Source organism: Thunnus maccoyii, chromosome 7, assembly GCF_910596095.1.
Source record: "Thunnus maccoyii chromosome 7, fThuMac1.1, whole genome shotgun sequence".
Taxonomy (NCBI): Eukaryota; Metazoa; Chordata; class Actinopteri; order Scombriformes; family Scombridae; genus Thunnus; species Thunnus maccoyii.
In genome coordinates, this window is record NC_056539.1 from 5,267,223 (window position 1) to 5,288,252 (window position 21,030).

Sequence of the window (21,030 nt, forward strand, 5' to 3'; positions counted from 1 at the left end):
TCAGTTTTTCACATGTGAACAAAGCTACAGAAATGTGCAGACTTACTGTGCATGCTGAGGTATGCAACTATGTTGTTGTGGAGTCTGTGCTGAGACGTTCAAAAGATAGAGATAATAGACTGCCAAATCCTGCCATCATGTGGAGGAAATGTATTATTACAGAGCACAGGAACGTTGGAGCTCAAACCATTCTAAAGACAAAACTACAAGTTCTGTTGTGTAGATATTATTCTGGTCTCTGGTCAGATTTTTCTGGTCAGCAGGTTTTTGCAGTACAAGATAGTTCACATCTGCTGCATGCCTAATGAATAGATCAATGGTAATGTATTAAAAAGTTATGACATTTAATGGAACATCCAGGTGAAAGCTTCTGCCATGATCAGCTTCCAAGATCAGCAAAAAAATAAAAACATAAAAATAGTGAACATCTAATAAATAACTAGATGATTTGTTGTTGTTTTTCTTTTTTTGTTGTAAATTACTACCTAATTTTACTTCTTACTACAAAGACAAAAAAAAATCACCCTTTCACTGAACTAGTCACAACTTGTACAAGTAGACATTGCTTTGTTTTAAGGGATCACTGATCTAATGAATCTTTAATGCTGCAACAACTCACATTAGAGCTAAAACAACAGACTCTGATGATTCATGTAGACTTAAGAATCTGCATCTAATGATATAAACATTTTTTGAACAGCAGTCTTATAAAGATGTGCTCCAGCAATTTAGTATTGCACTTCCAAAACACTGTGTGACTCACAAAAGACAGATTTAAAAACCAATAGTCAAAAATGGAAGCAACAGAGGCAGAGAAATCCTTTTAGTCACTTAGCTCCGACAACACTAGAGCCTACATTTCCCATGTTCCCATAACAACTAATACCATATTTTCATTACACCTTCCCTGCTTGCTAAATGCCCTCACCTTTCACACCCCACATCTCCAGTTTATAACACAGGCTTTCTGTTAAAAATGTTCTGCCTCAGATCCCATCAAAGTTATTTTGTCAAACTTGACAAAGCTTCTCCAGAGCCACAGAAGATATTACATGCTCCTCATATCTACTTAACTGACCTTTACATGTAAAATCTGTGAAGTTCCCCTATAAGGCAACATGGGACACAAATACTTAGAACAGTCACAATCTACCAATGCTACATATTCCTCATTTAGAATAAGGAAGAAAATTGATTGGTTGTTTACCTGCCAAGGCAAGTTGCAAAAGTAACGAATTTACCAGCAAAATGAAAGTGTAATTTCCTGCTTTCTGCCATTTACAACAGCATTGTGAATTCTCTTACAACCACTGGAGGGCAGCACTTCCCAAGCAGTTAACAAAGTCTGACCTGAGATATGTAAGACTTATGAGGATTGGGTGTGATTAATAATGCACAGACTGGTGAAGCAATGCTTGCAACATGATCCTTCTCTCAATTACAGGAAAGGCTGTGGGACGCTACTGGCAACAGTTGACTCTGATGGGAGCCAGTCTGCAGACAGAGTCACTGACCTGTGTGGGAAGAGATGTCAAGGAGCATGTACTGGAGGCTCCAGTCTGTGTGACCAGCATAAATCTGGAAAGAAAAGCAAAGGAAATGTGTTGGAATTACACCAAAAAGTCCAAAATTCAAATGGGTTTTCAACACAAGAGAGTCAGATTTTCCAGTGAGCATGGAAAGGTGGTCCACTAATGTTCATGACATTCAAGATATTTCTCATGGGCCTCATCAGGAACACTAACTGTTTTTCTAAATACAGAAAATGGTTGATGTATTAGTCCTCCAGCAGAGGGCAAACAAAAGCTGGCAAGTTTGAGCTCCCACAGTGTGATGAATGCCAATGCAGTGAAACCAGTTTCCCTATCATTTAGGGAAAATGTTGCGCACTGGCAGGCCAATTCTGTTGTGGGAAGAGGGACTCAGGCCTTTGCTCCATTGGCATTCATTACCACATTCCAGTGAAACCAGTTAAATGGCCAGTCCTTTGGTCTGAGAACTCTGTGTGTCTGTACACTTTCAGTCAGGACAACAAGAGGAGGCTGGATTTGGTGGTGTGAACTAGAGAGCAGACAGTCCAAAATTGTTTACTTATTTTCTACTGTTTATTCACTTTCACCACTTACATTTCTTCCTCATTGAAAGTCCTCATCCATCATAAACGCTTATATATAAATACTGTACTGTATAAAGGAGAATTTGGACATGGTATTTGCCATAAAAGATGGAAAGCTGGAAACAAGGTTGATGAGAGCAGTAAGACTGAACCATAACCATAGTTGTGACCCGTAAAACCAAAGAAATGAGCTAAGAAATGTTAAAACGCTCGGCAGAGCTGAGAGGACCTGCAGAGTCTGCTGATAATTATCTGTAAGTTTATCACTACAAATGACTCTTATCACATTACACATTGTGATTTGATCCATTGGTATTATAAAAAATATTGATTTGTGCAGCTTTAAGCACCAAAAATGTATTAATGTATTGCATTTTGTTTGAAAATGCAAACAAAAGCTTTGCACACCATCAAAATCCAACACACAGGAACCTGCTATCACTACTTTCACGCTTATTGAAAAGGTTTTACCTTATTAAGAGTTTTATGATACTGCAAAAGGTTTGTTTAACAGCAGAGTGAAATGAGGTTATGTAATTGAATTGTGATAAAATACACATCTTTTCAAAACGTTTTCATATTTAAATATACCTGAACATAAAGATGGTTTTAAAAGTTATTGACTGGGTCTTTAAAATCAAAAGCTGTCACTGTCACAACCATGCTGGCCAGCAAATTTCTGACTGAATGAATAAGATGTTTTCAGCCATTTCTGTCAATTTGAAAGAAAAGGAAGCATGCTGGCAAGGACACAGTAAACAACTGCTTGGATTATACTTGTGTGCAGGTGTGTGAAAATATGGAAGTAAACTATCTACAGAAAGACATTTTACATCTTTGAACGTTACTGGAAGGGAGGAGACATGTTTGTTTTAAAAATGAAATACATTTTCATCCTAAAATCTAGCACTAGTACATTGCGATGACAAAGAATTAGTGTAGATTACCAGAATAAACGAATAATAACTGTTAATCTGTTACACCAACACTCAGAGGACTGTTTGTACAACGCTGAGAACAAACATGTTTTATTACCTGCTGTGTTCCAGTTGCTAAGCAACCCCTGACTTCCTTGTCTAGTTTATAATTCACCATACTGTCCAGTATCACTGCAGTGTGGTGGAGGGTTGTCGTGTGTTTCAAGTCAGTATAAATAATATTAATGTAGCCTAACAGGAATTAAACACCATAGAATAAAGAATGTGATATTATTATAAAGCTTTATGCAAGGAGTATTTACAAATCTGTGCTACACATACAACAACACACGGTTAGCTAAAGACTCACTACCTGTGATGTCATCCAGGTCCCCTAGGGTAACAGACACATGCTGGGACAATATGCTCTTCTACTTCCACTACACTACTACACTAGAGTTATTTATTTAAACTAAGTTAAAATTTTCATTAAATATCTTTTTTGGAATGAGGTACAAACAATACTGGACTTTAAAGTGTATTAACACATTCTACTCAGTTTACATAATCAAATATTGCTATCTTTTCATTAAACCATTAAGCCATTTTACCCTTTACAATATTGACTTTAATTCATTGCTACCTAAAAAGGCTCATTCCTAATGTTTAACTTCTATAACTTATCAAACCATCTAAACAGGTACACATATCTGTGGCATAGAAGTAAATAAATTCTTACTTCTAGATTTGGAGCATTTGTCATCGTTGCTATAGACTGTCTTTTGTATTTATAGAAGTGACGTGTTCGATAGGTGTACCTTAATTAAAACACCCTCGGAGATATACACAGCGCATCCCAACCAATCAATTAAACATCCCTGCGTATCTCACCTGATGGGATGAATAAAGAGAAGACAATTAAATTTAATGACAGGAGACTCATTCCCCCAGTGCTGTACAGATACACCACAGAGACCTGGAGTGTGTTTGTGTAATTGTGTCAGCTGAGCTTCATGTCATGCAGGACAGCACGAAGCACATGCCTATAAATATCCCACTACAGCAATATGACAAGGGCCACAATGTCAGTGAGATCATTCACAGGTCAACCTCGCTGGTGACCACATATGCACCCTGTCATTCTGGAAAGACATCCTGCCACAGAGGAGGGCAGAGGGTGCAACAGTGAGGCAGCAGAAACAGATCATATCAGTGATGGAGCTTCCTGTTAGCCCTAGTGAAAAGTTATCTCTACAACAAAAGGGATCTTTAATTGGAATTCATAAGCAACAAAAATATGTCCAGCATTGATTTAGAGTGCGATGTTTGTGGCTCATATTCATACCTGTTACCTCACCACAGAGTGCTTAAAATCACAGTCACACGGCCCAAAAGAGGCTGACAGTAAGAGCTTTGACTTATTAATTAGCATTCAGTGTGTGAATGCATGTGTGGCTTTCCCAGTAACATGGACAACCATGGAGGCTTAATTTCATCTATGCTGCTACCAGGTTGCCATGGCAACACTCTATTTGGACTATTTGACATCAGCATCCCCCGCCCCAGTCAAACACATCTTTGCTTTTATTCCCAAAACCTGTGTGAATGCTTTCTCCTTCATATTCTCCCCCACGAGCTAAATACACCTGATATATTGTAGCACTCTAATATACATGTATATATCTATAATGAACCAAACCTACTGTACATCAAACAATTTCAGTGTTTAAAGATAGTTGCACCTAGTCTGCAGCTACACTGGAAATGTAACAAAATGTAACATTATGGCATAAGGGTGGTCACACAGTCCTGATGTATGTACATTTATACACACTAGCATTCTTGTTATGATCAGGTTTTTGAAGTATTCTGTAACAATAAAAAGCAAAACATAAACACAATAAGCAATCTAAAAAGTTATTTCTAAAGAAACCAGAAATTACATTTGTCCTGTTGCAGAGCTTTAATCATTGTCTTTTTTAAGAAGATGACAGAACTTAAATGTCACAGCAGTTACAATCACATTTAGAGGGCAGCAATAGCTTTTTGCTTCTGGAGTGATGAATTTGGACTTTTGTTGCGCTAAGACCATCAACTCATCTTGGTTACTATGGCAATAGTGTATTGAATTTGAATTTAAACTTAAAGGACAGCTAATCTTAAACAGATATACTCTTAAAACATAAAAAACACACAAATATAAATATACTCAAATATACTCTTAGATGGAAGAATCGCCTCAATGCTGATGTATTTCATTGATTTTTAAAAACCATCAATGTGTGTTTATAATTTCTGAATATAACTGAACAGATAATCTATTATAATCTATAATAATATTACAGTATTATATTATTATGTATGTACAGTTTAGCCTGTGGTTCCCAACATTCTGGTGACATGTTAAACTTTAACAATGTCTGCTTGTGACCCAAAGCCAAAATATATTTAATTTGCAACAATATATTACAAAGAAAAGCAGCAAATTCACATATTAAAGAGGCTGGAACCAGATTGTTTTTGGCATTTTTGCTTTAAATATGACTTAAATTAATAATCAGTTATCAATTGATGACAATTTGTTTTCTGTCAATCCATAATGCAATTCAGCAACTAATGATTTCAGGACTTTGCTGGAATCTCACTATATACTATATCACTATATACAGTATATACTATATACTGAGCAAATTATGCCACAGTGGAAAAGTCTGTTAACATAATTACACTGCCAAAGAGTAAAGTGAAAGAAGCTGCTTTTATCCAGCAATGTTTAAATTTGACAAATTAGGATGTTTGGTCAGAGCCTGTTTGATACCACAGAAGATGTTGAATCTGATCCTGAATATGAACAAAGCCAAAATTAAGAGGGACAATAGTGTGTGTGCATGTAAACATACTATCAATTTTAAAATGGAATGTATTTGAGGAAAAGCCAATATAACCAATATGGCCCATTGTGAAAGGCTGTTATGACTTGCTGATAAGCAGTTAATGCTTTGTGTACCAAGCAGCCCTGCCATGAGTGACATACAGTAGCCTCCTGATACTCAGCGACTGTATAATACTTTCATCACTCTGATACGCTCCAGCGAGGAGGCTGAGAGATCTCTGACGTGTGTCAAAGCAGGAGGACATTTTTCACATATTGCTGTGGACTAACGGGGCTGGAGGCTGGCGGCGGCGGCTCCAGTGTGTTGACTAGAAGCATTCTCTGAAGGTCTTTGTGACCACAGCAGTGACGCACAGACCAGCTCCCTGGAGGCCGAGCGTGGAATTTGAGTCGAGGGATAGAGGGGAGGAAGGGGGGCAACACTCTCACAAGATTAAACAGCGCTACGGTCTGCACCAGTGACTGTGGTGTAACCAGGCAACAAGGCCAAACCCACGTCAGCACCAAAAACCCACTCAGGTGGAGTCACACTGACCTGCCAGAAGCCATGCTACTGAGAAGATCAATCTCCCGAAAACCTGAAGAATGAGCCAAATACTTTAAAAACACTTTGATTCCTTTCATGTTCTGGTCAGTTATGCAAGTGAACAATTCACATTATGTTTATTATGTCAAAGATTCCTGAGATACAACTGATGCTGTTTGAAGAATGATCACATGATTGTATATCATGTAGTATATTATCCCTAACAATTATTAGAGCATATGTTTGAGTGACCAACAATCAATATCCATTTGGTACATACAATAAAAGTGCTGAAACACTCATGTCATTATAGCTACTCAGCAGCCTACACATGTAAAGTAAGAGAAAACATTTGGTATTTGTCACATTATTGCAAAAAAGTAGTCTTTGAAAGTATGTTTCTATATTATATTCTAATAAAGTGTTTCATGAGTTGCAAAAAAGATGTAAATACAATATAAGTAATCAGCTGAAGCCCCCATCTCTGTTTAGGCTTTGAAAATCAGGATCCATTCATGTCTCATTCAATGTTTGCCACTGCAGGTGTTTTTAATTCAAGTGAAAGAAATTCATATCTGTGAGTCCGACTGACCGAAAGTTGTTCTGCACATTGGAACTCTACAGTTACCACTTTAATCTGCCGATTATTTCTTGATTAATCAATTAGTTGTTTGGTCTATCAAAATGTCAGAAAACTGATAAATGTCGATCACTGTTTCCCAAAGCCCGACATGCAACAACAAATGTCTTGTTTTGTCCTGACCAGCAGTCCACAACCCAAAGATATTCAGTCTACTGTCATAGAAAATGAAATAACCAGAACAAATTCACATTTAAGAAGCTGAAACAAGAGATTTTTTTTTTCTTTAAAAAATAACTCAAAATAATTAATGGATTATCAACATAATTCATTTTCTGTCGATCAACTAATAGATCAATCGACTAATCGTTGCAGCTATACCCCACTTACAACGCCTTTGCTATTATTTTATTTGTTTGTGAAAGTACGTTTGGGCAGTAAAATCATTGTTATTATGATTCTGTCATGAGTAGGACCAGGAATCAAACCAGCATTTAACAACTATCTCAGAGGCTGTTTGTGTCAGTGTAGAAGATGTCTTCCTATGAAGCCACACGCAGCACAAACCAGCACTGCAGTCACCACCTCATCAGTTGAAATGAGGATAAATCAAATCCAGGATTAGCTTAAAACAAAGACCAAAGTTTAGCAGCCAAAGCCAAGGATCAAGCACACAGAGACTCAACAGAGTTTAAACTGAGATCATGGACTGCTTTATTTAAATGATTTACTGAAATTGTAATAATGATAATGTGTGGGTGCACATAATTAAAACTGTCAAACTTTTTACTATTTGGCATCAGGCAGAGAGACAAATACATACAAAACTATAGAAATGTGTAAATACTGCAAACGATCTGCCTAAATGCCTCATGTAGATTATAAAAACATCACTCATGTCTTCCCTCTCCAAAAATTTGGTCACGATCAGTATCACAATGACAACATAATGTTGCTCAAGGGCTGCAGCTAACAGTTATTATCATTTTCATAATCTGATAGTCATTGTCTCCATTATTCCTAAACCCAGATTGCCTATTCCAGCTGATGCACACCTGGGCCTATAACCTGAGCTGATGTCATGGTTGGGTCAACCATCCTTATTTTTGTAATCCAAAGGCCCAAACAGCCAATTTAAATAAAAAAGAACTGAGTTTCAATGTTACTGCTGTGGCCCTGATGTGATGCAGAATTCTCTGATTTTTCCATGACTTTCAATAACTATGTTTGACCTAAACTTTTTATTCCTTTCTGATTTGTTACTGAATATTGATGCTGTTCAGTTCATCACTGCGTTTCCCTGAAATACAACCTCCACGATATAACTGAGAATCAGACTGTTTCCTCGTAGGACCACCTGTAACCTACACCCATCCATGCTGCTTATAAAAAACCTGTTTACCAGAGGATTTAAAGAATAGCTTTGAATTAAAAGCTTTGACATACATTTTCATGACATTACATGAAAGGCAACTTATGGACTTGTTGAGAAGACGTAATATTTATGATGTTTTACCTACATTTTACATACCTGCTTGATTGGATAGTATTGGAGGTCATAATTTATCATCTGATGTTACTTCACCACATCATCAGTGTCCATACATCGCTGCTTGTCATGTCATGTTACAGCTGCTATAAGATTATTCATGTAATCATTGTGCTGACACACTCACCTGGACTCTCTCTCTCTCTCTCTCTCTCTCACTCTCTCTCTCTCTCTCTCGGATCCGACAGAGTTTTTGTTTTCAAAGTCCAGCCATGAAACGATCCAGATGAAGCTCCTTGGATTAAAAAATGCTGCTCTGGTTGTGTCGATTGAGAAGTTTCCTGGCGGAGAAAATAAACATTCAGTCTTGTTGGTGAGAAGCAGAGTGACAGCAGACACTCTCTGCTCGGAGTCTGCTGGCTGGGACTTCAGTTTCTCTGCTGTTTGGAAAAGACACAGCGCCCTCTGTCGGCGGCTTGTCTCATGAAACATCAAACAGACAATCCACAAAAATCTCTGACATACAGTATTAATGATGAAATGTAAAAACGACAGCGGAATGTCAGAGGGGAATGTTAAAGTTCCCCTCCACCAAAAATATGTTTTTCTTCTTGTTCCTTCAGTTGGATGTTTGAGCACTACTGTGAAGAATGATGTATGTGCAGAGTTTGACACTAGAAGGTTGTTTTCACATTTATCTGCTGAAAGTAGAAAGTTTCTCTGAGCTCGTTAAAAATCTGATCTGGAGGAGCAGGCCTATATGAGCATGATTTGTAACATCAATAGTAGCAGTTTTGAAGCCAGTTCTGATTCAACTTATACAAGTGTGATGTGGAAACATGAAGCCTCCAGTGCACAAACACTGAGAATGGACTTTACAGTGAAGTAGGAAACATGTTGTGTCCAGAAGTTTAACTTATGAAATTAAATGTATTTACATATTTATAGATTCTGGAATGTTTAATGAGGCAGAAAGAGGAGAAGGCAGATTTTAAAGTGGTAATTTTTGTTTTGTTTTTTTTTGTGTGGAAAAACCATATTAGACACACATTATTGTTCAAAGTACTGTTTCATATACATCTTAAAACATGTCTGGAGGGGATCTTTAGGATTAATATTGAGATTTTTCATTACGAAAACATAAGATTATAGAATACAATGTATTGTTAAAGATTAAAGCAGTGGTTACAAACCTTTTTGGGTGGTGAGCTTTTACAAAAAAGTAATGTCTAGTTGGAGCATCAATATGTTACTAGTTCCACCAGAGATTTGCTGTCTATACTTTTGCAGATTGTGTCATTTATATAATCATTCAGGGCCATAAATGGTAAAATGACTCAGTATTTCCCAAAAAAGCAATTATTAGAGGAAAATCCATAAAATGAATGTGTGGAGCAGATTCTTCCCTACTTTAACCTGAATCACTGGATTAAATTATACATATATGGGATTACATTTGTGTCATAATAATCAAACAAAATCTCCCAAGACCCAAAAATAAATAAATAAATAAATGAAAGTGAATAAAAATAAATTGAAAACAAAAAAATGACCTTAAAGGTAGAATTTAACAATTACACAAGAGTGCTATATTTGATTACAATATTCTCCACTTTTCTTTCACCAATCAGGATTTCTCAAACTCTTTTTCAGTTTCAGTTCTGACAGTATATCAAATAGTTCAAATTAATTCCACTTTAACAGCCAAAACAGCAAATCCTAGTGCATCAATGTATCAGCATTAACAATCTATTAATGTGATGATTATAATAGAAAACTGACAGGGGCCATTATTCTACAAAACAAGTACTTAAATTTTTGATATTTTAAGTACATTTAGCTGATAGAACTCACTTGTACCTAAGTAGGATTTTTGTATGAAGGACTTTTAGTTGTAACAGAGTATTTTTACATTGTTGTACAGGCACTTTTACTGAATTCTTCTTCCACCACTGAAAAGTGGTTAGCCTGTATAAACATAGTTTAGTAGTTTAGTATGAAGCAGTTTTTTTATATGACACCATCTGGCAATACTTTATTTTACAGGCCTCATTTCCTAAAGCTTCCTACAAACAAGCAATTCTTAGGAAATGATGGATCTGTAAAATACAGCCTTATAAAATATAAAAAAAAACATGTATCTCTCTTGATCTCTATTTAGATTATGTCATTTCTCAAAACCAGACCAGACACATTTAAGACAGATTGTGGCCTCCTGTGGTCAAATCATAGCTAGGAGCAATGTTGGAGCTGAAGAGGCCAGTAAACTGAAACCAGGACTGGGAACATTTATGTGTTGACTGAGATGATACATGGTTGCATCTTTTTAAATTGCTGTTAAAAGAGAGAGAGAGAGAGATCACCAGATACCATGTACTAGTACAGTAGACAGGCATATTGTTTTTAAAAAAAGATATATAGGCGTATCTTTCTGGAACACCTAAATGGGGGAGAGCCATTTTAAATGTTATTAGTTCAACGTGTGCTTTTCCTGCTCTTACAAGTTAAAATGTCCGCTGTAAAAAGGTCTGTTGTAATGATACAGGTGTAAGTTGTCCCAGGTGCTGGTGACAGGAGAATGAGGGAGATGTCAGTCAGCTACACCCACACACACTGTGTCTGAAATCACTCCCTAGTTCACACAGTCACTACTCCCTACTCAATGAACTTAATAGTTAACTCTTTAGTGAGCATTAACTTCATTTTACAGGTGTAGTGTTGCATGGCTGTAATTTTCATATATACCATAAGTAAGGTATTGCACTGTGGAATTTGGAGCAAAAATAGTGTACATGCTTTGGACAATATTTTTTCATCCCATACTATACATATTATATAGTGCATAAATGTCACACTGAGAATTCAGACACTCAAATAAAAAAAATTAAAAGTAAACTGTGCACTACGTAGTACTGAGTGATTTTATGACACAGCTACAGTCTTGAGAAAAGTCTAATTAGGCCACATAAATGCAAACACGTGTGTAAGTGCACCATTAGTGTGGGCTTTGATGTATGAATAAGGATCTACCACACGTTTTGATCTCCTCTTATGTATACTGTATGAATTCAGCAAAAATGAGAGAGAACTTTCAGATTACTGCAACACGAATCAACAAAAATCCATAATTAATCTTACTGCAATAATATAAAGTATAAGAAAATTATACATAAGAATATAAATACAAACTAGACTATTAGAAAAATAAACAACATATTAAAAATGAGCAAGTTAATATCCAAATATGTTCAAGGTGTTGCCATGTTTAACAATTCAGTGCTGTATGATGTCACTCTACACTGAGCCTCCATTCATCCACAGACAGACAGTAGAAGCTTTTAGGTGAATAAAGAAACAGATTCATCTTTGGTTATGTCATTGCTTTCATTACTTGATAAATGACAGGACATTGGCTTGCATCTCTACAGTGGGACATTTAGCAGTGATATTCTCATCCACTTCAACAACAAATTACATTAAAAAGCTGCATTAAAATAGTTAAATTGTTGGCTCTCACTCTCCCAAACATGCATAGTGCATTTCAGGTATTGTGATAAACCATACTGCTATTTAAAAATGACATAGTCTAACTTTTATAGCATGTCAGTATTTATAAAAAAAAGTTCTAGAAAGCAAGCTAAACTAGGTCCGGCAGCTACTCCACCACCACCTTCCCCATGATCCTGTAGGTCTCTGTTGGGCCCTGCTCTCCACATGTCAGCTGTGTGTCTTGGCTCTCAGGCTTCTTCAGCGGATCTGTCAGTAGTGAACATGATCTTAGACAAACAGCTGTTGCTATGAAACATGTTTGACATATTCACAATGCAAATATTTCTTTTTATTCGTTCTTGCAGAACTGGATTTCTAACCATGAAGCAGAAATGTTACGGACCTGTCTGTCGACTGTCTCCTGGCTTGTTTCTGTAGTGCTTGTGGGAGGGAGCATAGAGGAAGATAATGGTGAACACATACAGGTTCCACATGCCGTAGATCCCTGTGAGAAAGGCACTGTGGACTTGCAGAGTGTAGTCTCCCCAGTGCCAGTGACCTTCACTGACCTGGTCACAGATAAAAAAAAATGTTTGGAATGATTTTTAGGAGCTTAATCATGTCAAAATAGTAAAGACTTCCATGTTGCTCATAAAGGGTAATTCTTACTTGAGTTAAGATGAAGAAGATGACAGTCATGGCTGCACATGCTAGAGTTACCAGCATCAAAAACTTGAACCTGAAGATGATACCCTGCCAACACCAGTAAGAGGGGAGAAAAAAAGTGAGAATAATGCTTTGTCTTTTGAAAGGAAAGATTTTCTACCTCTGTTTTACTTTTTATTTGTTATGAAACCAACCTTATAATGCAGTTTCCTAGCCTCAGGCATTGCAGGGAGTTGCTGGATTTTCCCACCAATGTTCCTGAACACACAAAGCACCATGCAACACAGAGAGAGGAAGTAGAGACAAGCAGCAATCCCTGCCACAATAATGAAGGTAATCTGTGAAGTCAGTCAAAGGAAAAGCATGGATGACGCAGAGAGACTCAAATTTAAGGTATGTTCTCATAATGCAGAATCCGACTTTTATAATTAAGTATAAATATCTGAAGGATACAACAAGATTGGTCCCAAATTCCGATGCCCACACGCTGTAGAAAGGGTTGGTCAAATGAACCCCCCTTTCATAAGAAGCAAGCACATTCAAATTTATGGAAAGATACAACAATGACACACAAGACGTCATCCAAGGCAGTGCTGTCATTACCTTTCACTCAGGTCAAATATGAGGAGAACAGATGAACTGAACACCACGAGTCCAACCTGCCACCAGTACGCTGAGAGCCGATTCCTCTGACTTTGGTCCTAAAGGAAGTTGTTGTTGAAAGAAAGAGCATGATTGGCATGAAGGCACGCAGCAACATACAACAGAGAACGAGAACCAGATGCTAACCATGAGATGTTCCCCGCAGAAGATGATCCAGAAACAGAAGAGTGTGGAGTAGAAGACGCCCTGTTGGACATCTTCCAACAACAGTATCCACGTCCACTCAAAGCCCAGGGAGAGCCACTCCACCGGCACGTTCAGGAACATCATAGAGATACCCAGGGCAAATATTACCCTGGACAAGGCAAATACAGTCCAACTAGTATTCTGCAGGATACAAGGACATCCATTTGCTCTTAAAATACAACTAACTTTGCGCTGCAGGCAGAGTATTGACCTGGTTCCACCAGGCCAAACATGCACTTCAGATCAAGCATTTTTCATCACTCTTGCTCTCCACTTGCCACCCTGAGGCACTGTATACTTCTGAGAGTCAGACAGAAGGGTTACCTGTGGCTTTTAACTTCTCACTGTGAGAGTGAAAAAGCCTGGGATGCACTCAATGTTTCAACTAAAGAGCAATGGAGCTTCATCTGTCTGTAGTAAAATATCCGAAGGCTGTATAGATTTAAGGATTTTATGGAGCTCCAAAGTGTTCTATATGAAATAAATGAATAAGACATTATGAAATAATTATTTATATAGCTAAGTAGAGTAAAAATATATATAATTGAACCAATAAATTGTGGAATATTTTTAGAAATCATTTTAACTCAACTGATGAAATGAAATATAAAATACTATTTTATCAGGTTTTACTGGAATTCATATTATTTAAAAATGTTATTTCATAATTCTCTTTGCCAGTGACACTTTTATTTCATGTCACTATTTTATTTCTTAATGTCACTTTTCATAGTCATTTTTATCTTAGAGTGCCACTTTTTATGACAGTGGAGTTATAACCAGTTCCCACCATTTTGATCTTTCAGCCAATCACAATTTACATTTATTTTAATTTTGTGTTATTTATCATAATTTGTTACTTATTTAATATTGAACACTTAAGGCTTCCACAGATTTATACCTTTGATACTAAAATGTAGAAATATTCTTCATGTGGCCACACAACTGTAATGTTATATAGTGCTTTAACGAAGGCAAAGAGTTGGTTCAATAAATACATTTAGCCATTATTGGATCATACTTTTCCAGGAGGACTGGCTGTCTCGCCATGAGGCTGATCCTGTGCCAGTACCAAGCTGTGGCTATGAATATCCACGGGCTGAAGACAGTCTTCATGCTGATCCACACTTTAGTGAAGCCTCCATTCTGGTGGATGCCCTTAGAGAAGGAGGACATTGAATATTTCAACGTGACACATGCAGGCTATGGAAGTCAAAACCATAATGGAAGTTAAATTAGAAGGATTAAACTCACCACTATGTGGATGTCCTTTATTTCTCCAATTCCAACGTTCACTGTGTCATTAACTGGCAAGCGTATGTTAATTAGAAAATATTTGTGGGCCACACTTCCTAGTTCCATGAATGGTATCGGGTCACAGTGATAAAAGCGGCCTTCATTTTCATATATCTGCAAAACCATGGACTGTTTGAGGTTACTCTGCTGAGAGATTTGATTATAAATTATTTGCATATAGTAAATGCAGTCATGCAGGTTTACCTTAGGGACTTCAAATGTGCACCTAAGCGGTCTTTGCTCCACTGAGTGAAATTTTGTAGTCCACTCAGAAACCAAATCATCCCTGTACGCCAGTCCAGCATCAATAGTGACAATAACATCATCTTCTACACAGAGAGGGACAGGATTCATGATTCACAAGCTGTGATCTACAGTACACTGACCATTTAAATTTCTAACACAAAGACACACATCTTACCAATCTGATTGATCATTTTGAATGCAATGTCAAATTGTAGAACAGCCAACATATACTGAAACCAGGGGCTCATCTCCTTGTTGGGAAGAGGTATGTGCACAGCAAAAACGATGTCATTGGCATCCAGTGTTTTTGCCAAAGGTTCATCGAAACTGTGGATCTGCTGGCACTGATTTGATCCCCATGGCATGAGCCACACATGCGCCCTGTGGCGATTTATGCATTTGGTGGCCAAGTAGCGGATGGCACTTGTGGGACAGGGAGCTATGGCAAAGGGAAATGACCTGATCAGTATAATATTTGAGTTTATGATGTTTTATCAAGCACAAACAGTAAGACTCCATATTTTATTAAACTGCAATGGGAATCTGGTTAAAATTAACAAGATTGTTTGTGAACTTTTAATATACAATCTATAAGTCTCACTTTGCCAGATACATTTAACTATTTGTAGTTGCAGCAATCAATTTATCAAGTAATAAAATCTGACTACTTACCAATTAATGCGCCAACCAAGATGGACAGAACTTGAAAAACAAGAATAAAGAGAACCAAGAAAAACAATTTCTTAGTGCTCATGCTTTCTATGATTGCTCCTGCCATATCTAAAAGATAATTTGAGAAAGTGACTACAAGCCCGCGTGGTCCCAGTAGGCTGAGTGCTCCACTACATCTGACTGTCCCAAGGGATGAAGAGGATGAGACATCAGCATCAAACAGCGTGTGCAGTGGGGGGTGGGGTGTAACCATCATGTGTTTAGATTCAGAACATTAAAAGAGCAATTATGGTAGACACAAAACAGTTGTCTATAAAACATGATTCCTTTATTGCTTAAAGAATACAACTTTGTAATATAGGCGAGTGAATGTGTATCACAACTAGGTTACTTGTCTTTACACTGAGGATTTACCACAGTCACAATGCAAATGTTTGATACTGCACCCGAGGAGAGGGGGGAAATAACAAATTCAGCCTGGATATCAAAGCATCTTACAAAGTCATAGGTTAATAATCTTTAACACTGACTTGGAGTCAGCAACGAGAATCACAGTAGCACCTACACCTTTAAAAAACACTAACTCTGGGCTGTTAGTCTGTCCTCTATCTTTGGTTCTATGAGACAAAATATTCTGCTTCTGAAAGGTGTAGCTAATTACCAATACTGTGGGTGGTTTAAGGTAAGAAAAATGATGCAACATAAAGTATCTGAGTGAGCTAAAATGAAACAAAATGTCAGTTTATTTCTCTACTGAACAAAAACAATTCCATTATTCACAACCCCCTGAAAAGATCCTCTGTTGAACAAATATACCAAGAGGGGGGTAAAAGAAAACCCTTACTGTAAAAATGACCATGAAACCACAAGAAAGGATGAATCAGCTGCTCTGAAATCATTCTAGAGCAGGTCTCCTAAACCACAAAAAGTGATCTAGTACAACGGATAACATAAGTAAGCTAATCTGGGGCAGTACCACAAGAATTGAACACTTGCTGCTTTATCACCAAAAATCACTGACATATCTCAGGCGACGTTTGCCTTCAGTGTGTCCATAACACGTCCAGAAATCTACAAATTACTCACAACAGAATATCAAGACATAATTAAACAGAAGCAACTGGAAAAAAGGGGGGGGAATGAGATTAATCGAAAACTTCATTAACAGCCTCTCGATCCAAATCATTTTCAGGTACTGGTGTCTGAGGCTATCTTGAAATCCCCCTTCAGCTTTCTCTTCACTGTCCGTTCCAATGTGCATTTCCCATCTTTCACTGATGTATCCCAGCCGTCACACGTGTCTCATGTCTGTGTCAATGACAGTACTGGGAGATTTGTGTGCCGACACTGTCCCAGGAAGGGATTTCGGACAAGTTGAACGCCGTCCTGGGATCACATGTCATCCTCCTCGTCTTCATCCTGAGAGGAACCGGCCTGCTGTGCGGCGCTGGCAGATGCTGCTGCCATCTGTGCCTGTTGGGCGGCCTGCTGCATCTGCAACCACTCCTGCTGGGCGAGCTCTGCCTGCTGCTGCCGCGCCTGCGGAAACACAATCCAACCAAAGCAGAGACATGAAACACAGGAAGGTAATCAAAGAGCTTAGTAGACCATTAGAAAGATTCATACATTGAGATCAGACGTCCCATTAGAGCTCAAGTATCACCATGATTTTGACTCAGAGATATTACACCATTATGTATATTAGGCATGAGAAGTCGCAGAGTCACGCACACCATCTCCGGAGTCGGGCAAAAGTGCACCTGACCCGCCTCTAAACAGGTTGCTGTGACGTCTCGCCAACTGCTGCCCTGCTCCCTGCTCCTACCCCTCAAACAAGCTGTGTTGTGAGACTCAACTCATGTCTATGCTGGAGACCAGAGAGAAAGCTGTTTTTAAAAGCTTAAAAGAACTTATAGGGAATGAAATGTGTCCATCCACCGTTTTATAGCTGTGACTTTTACCACTAGTTACAGCCATGATGTATACAGTCCCCTGCTTTCAACTCAAGACAAGCGTGTCATCAGTTAAAGACAAACCTCAAGCAGGTAGTCCTGTTGTAATGGACATGCAAATCCCCGCTGTGCTGGGCTGATGCACCGAGTCAAACCAAGCCAGCATGTATGTGGAAAAAGACTAGTAGTTACACCTCTGAGAAGGTGCGCCTTAGCTACTGCTGGACTGTCTACTACTCCATACTACACACCCAAGAAGCTGCTGCACCAACCCTGTCCCCTAGAAATTATGTTTATACACAACTAAATTGCAACAGCAAATACGTTTTTCAGTGAACATAATGCTTGTTGAATTATGGTTTCTGTAAACACGAGAAAATGTTATTTAATGTATCTGTCAAGTTGCAAAAATGTTGATACTGAGTAAAATATTCTCCCAGCATATTTCATTTGTTTTCTGCCAAAATATCTAATGTTGTAGTGTAATATATGCTGGTAGTAACTACAGAATATTTAACTTTTTATGGTTGTGTTTAGGCACTGACAGCACTTGGTTAAGGTTAGGGAGAGGTCATGGTACACAATGACATGAAGGATAACATGTTTCTAACATTTAACCAAAAACACCACCTTTCAATAACCTTGACGAAAGTGTTTTTCTTGTGCACCCTCCTTTCTACAACTTCATTGTGGTACATAAGTTTAGCCCTTCATTCAAAAAAAAAAAAATGCCTGAGAGCATAACACAGGCAGCAATTACGTTTGTTGACGCAACATGATTGAGAAAACAATTTGGTAATATACAAAGTAATTTCTAGATGATAGGGTTGGCTGCATGTAGGTGTAACAACAACGCAATATCTTGTATTGTGTTCAGTTGTGATACTGTATCCTTCCTTCTATACTGCAGACAACTGAATTGTAATATTTTGTGCCAGTTCATCACATATTGTCTTATTACATTTCCTAAAAAATAAAGGTAAACTGTAAAGGCAAAAACAACTAAAAACAAGATATGGAGATGTTTGGAGCTCTTTGTTGAGCGACTCTAATAGAAATAACGCAGAGAGGAGAAGCACAAGCAGAAACAGCCACAGTGATGATGATGTTTGATGAAGAGTTGCAGACGACCAGCACACCTCCAACAGGTAAACTACTTATTTTCTTTTCCATGATGTGTAATGGAAAAACACTCACAGCGTGCCAGCTCAACTCGAGTCACAGCTTGGTGTGAGTACCCAGAAACCAATGGAAAAACACCATAATGTTAGTGGATCAGTGAACTTATGCGCTGTGTGTGAAGCAGAGGACCATATAAAATCCATCATGAGCCGACATCGGCTCGGGGTGAAAGTAGAAAAAAACTGTTGGAAACTGCGTTCAGAGCAGTCTGAAGCCAGTGATTTTTGCTCACATAGATTACTTCTACATAGGTTTACCTCATTATTTGACAAGTTTAATATGAACATCTGACATTGTAACATTATATATATATATATATATGACTGAAAATAAGGAAAAGCATGATAAGTCCCCTTTAAATATGTGCTTTCCTTTGCTGTTTGTACACTAAACTCTAATGTATCATCTTTGCTATTTTCATTGTGTGAACAAGGGCTGTCCAGGCACAACAGCATTAATAACTTTCACTGAGAAAAAATCATTCAGTTAACTTCAGAGGTAATTTTTCTCTTCAGTGACACACACCATCATTGATGACTGATTACAATTTTGCAACATGTCACCTGCAAGACTACCTGTATTGCAGCACCATTGCTATCATATTGTGGGCACTCAAAGTATATTGTGTGAAACCATACAGCTCACAGTGTAAAGGGCATGATGCTCATCAATACATGGGAAATCAAGTTATTAACTCATAACTTCAGATCATACCTTGGCAAACAATTCCTGTTGTTGTCTGAGGAGCTCTTCCTCTGGGATACCAAGGTTCTCCAGTCGAGAGCTGGCCTTCCTCCTCTTCAGAGCCACAGTTTTACACTCCTGCAGGACATCTTTCACCTCCGTGATATATGATGCGAAACCAAGACTCTCAAGGGCTGCGGAGTGAAAACAAGAGGCGAAAGCGAAATAATTAAGTTACCCAAGTGTGTGTGTGTATATGTGTGTGTGGTTAAACTCGTGGCAGGGAGCACGACACACCCCCTCTCTTGTATTCTCAGTACATTTAACGAGTTGTTGGACAAACATGGGCCAGGACTCACCATTTATGACATGCTCAGGAGATATGGTCTTCTTGTCGGACTTGTTGCATATTTCATTGGCCTCCGAGGATATGAGGTGTATGAACTCTGTGCAGCAGTTAACCACCAGCTCCCGGGCGTCGTTGGCCACTCGTACGTTTGGGAGAGTTTCTTTAATCATTTTGTTGATAGCTGCTCTGGGGATGGTGAGGTCGTCGTCGTTTCCAGAGGAAGAAGCCATCGTGGCAGTCAAACGAAACCACAAACCAAAAAAAAGTAAAGCTTCGGCTCTCGACTCAGTGGTGTAAAACGTTAGCGAAGAGCCCTTTCTTGATTGACGAGGTTAACGCACAGGTCAAGGAAACGTCAACACCAAATTAAAGAAGTCGCCAAGCGATGAGACGTTTCCTCAAAGTTAGCCGGCTGGCTTGCTAACAGCCAATTCTGCGCTTTAAAACAAAAAGAGGTGCAGTTTCAATTGTTACACGGGATGTGACAAAAAGTTAAAGTTCAAATAACCGTTAAAGCACAGGGAAGAAAACACAAACACGTTAACACTGCGGGGAAATGTTTGGCAAGCCAGCCACAACCCAGAAGACAAGTGAAAGCGGAGTGTGAGAGCATGGCTAACCTACAGCCAGGCTAACAATGAGCTGCTCCTGCCGTATCAAACTAAATACGTGGCCGGGCAGACACGACGAGGGGGAATAAAGTCGCCACAACACGGTAGCTTACTCTTCCTTGCATCGACCAAATGAGCCAAACATGTCAAACAATCCTAAAGCTACTAGCAATTAATTAAAACATTTTGCAATTTGGGCAACATTAGCTTCATTTTATCCGGATGCAACGTCAAACAAAAAGCCGGATGCGGCGTGTCCCCGATAAGTCGCCTGGCAACTGTTTACCGCCATCTGCTGCTCTTTTTGCCTTATTTTTTTCCAAACCACATTCCGCAAAGACCCGCCCTACTCTACTTCTGATTGGCTAGTACTCGTTGCCTTCGTTGGTTAGATTGGTTAGGTCAGATTAGGTTAAGAATAGCAGGGTGAGAGCCAATCAGAGACAGAATAGAGCAGGTCTTCGCAGAATACGGGTGGAAAAAAATAACGCGCTCTTTTTTTGGTGAATTAGT

The 21,030-nt window shown here is 38.4% G+C and overlaps 3 protein-coding genes across 4 annotated transcripts in view; all 3 read right to left on the bottom strand.

The window, feature by feature from the left end:
- The window catches only part of gng12b (guanine nucleotide binding protein (G protein), gamma 12b), a 28,490-nt gene extending 19,559 nt beyond the window's left edge, over positions 1–8,931 (bottom strand). For both annotated transcript variants that reach the window (XM_042415613.1, XM_042415614.1), the window contains exons 1-2: positions 8,709–8,931; positions 1,515–1,578 (exon numbers count right to left, since the gene is read on the bottom strand). The gene's annotated coding sequence lies outside the window, so the exon portion shown is untranslated. The remainder of the gene's footprint in view (positions 1–1,514; positions 1,579–8,708) is intronic.
- A 3,214-nt stretch (positions 8,932–12,145) lies between these two features.
- On the bottom strand, positions 12,146–15,845 carry LOC121900873 (protein wntless homolog). The gene is made up of 12 exons (XM_042417448.1): positions 15,740–15,845; positions 15,243–15,506; positions 15,026–15,150; positions 14,780–14,935; positions 14,547–14,683; positions 13,466–13,634; positions 13,280–13,377; positions 13,130–13,193; positions 12,871–13,014; positions 12,680–12,763; positions 12,414–12,579; positions 12,146–12,277 (listed from the first exon to the last, which is right to left on the bottom strand). Exons 1-12 carry the CDS (start codon positions 15,843–15,845, stop codon positions 12,177–12,179), a joined length of 1,614 nt encoding a protein of 537 aa, XP_042273382.1. The 3' UTR covers positions 12,146–12,176.
- A 200-nt stretch (positions 15,846–16,045) lies between these two features.
- On the bottom strand, positions 16,046–20,806 carry dr1 (down-regulator of transcription 1). Its single transcript, XM_042417866.1, has 3 exons — positions 19,917–20,806; positions 19,588–19,751; positions 16,046–17,278 (listed from the first exon to the last, which is right to left on the bottom strand). Exons 1-3 carry the CDS (start codon positions 20,134–20,136, stop codon positions 17,132–17,134), a joined length of 531 nt encoding a protein of 176 aa, XP_042273800.1. The 5' UTR covers positions 20,137–20,806; the 3' UTR covers positions 16,046–17,131.
- Positions 20,807–21,030: the final 224 nt, after the last annotated feature.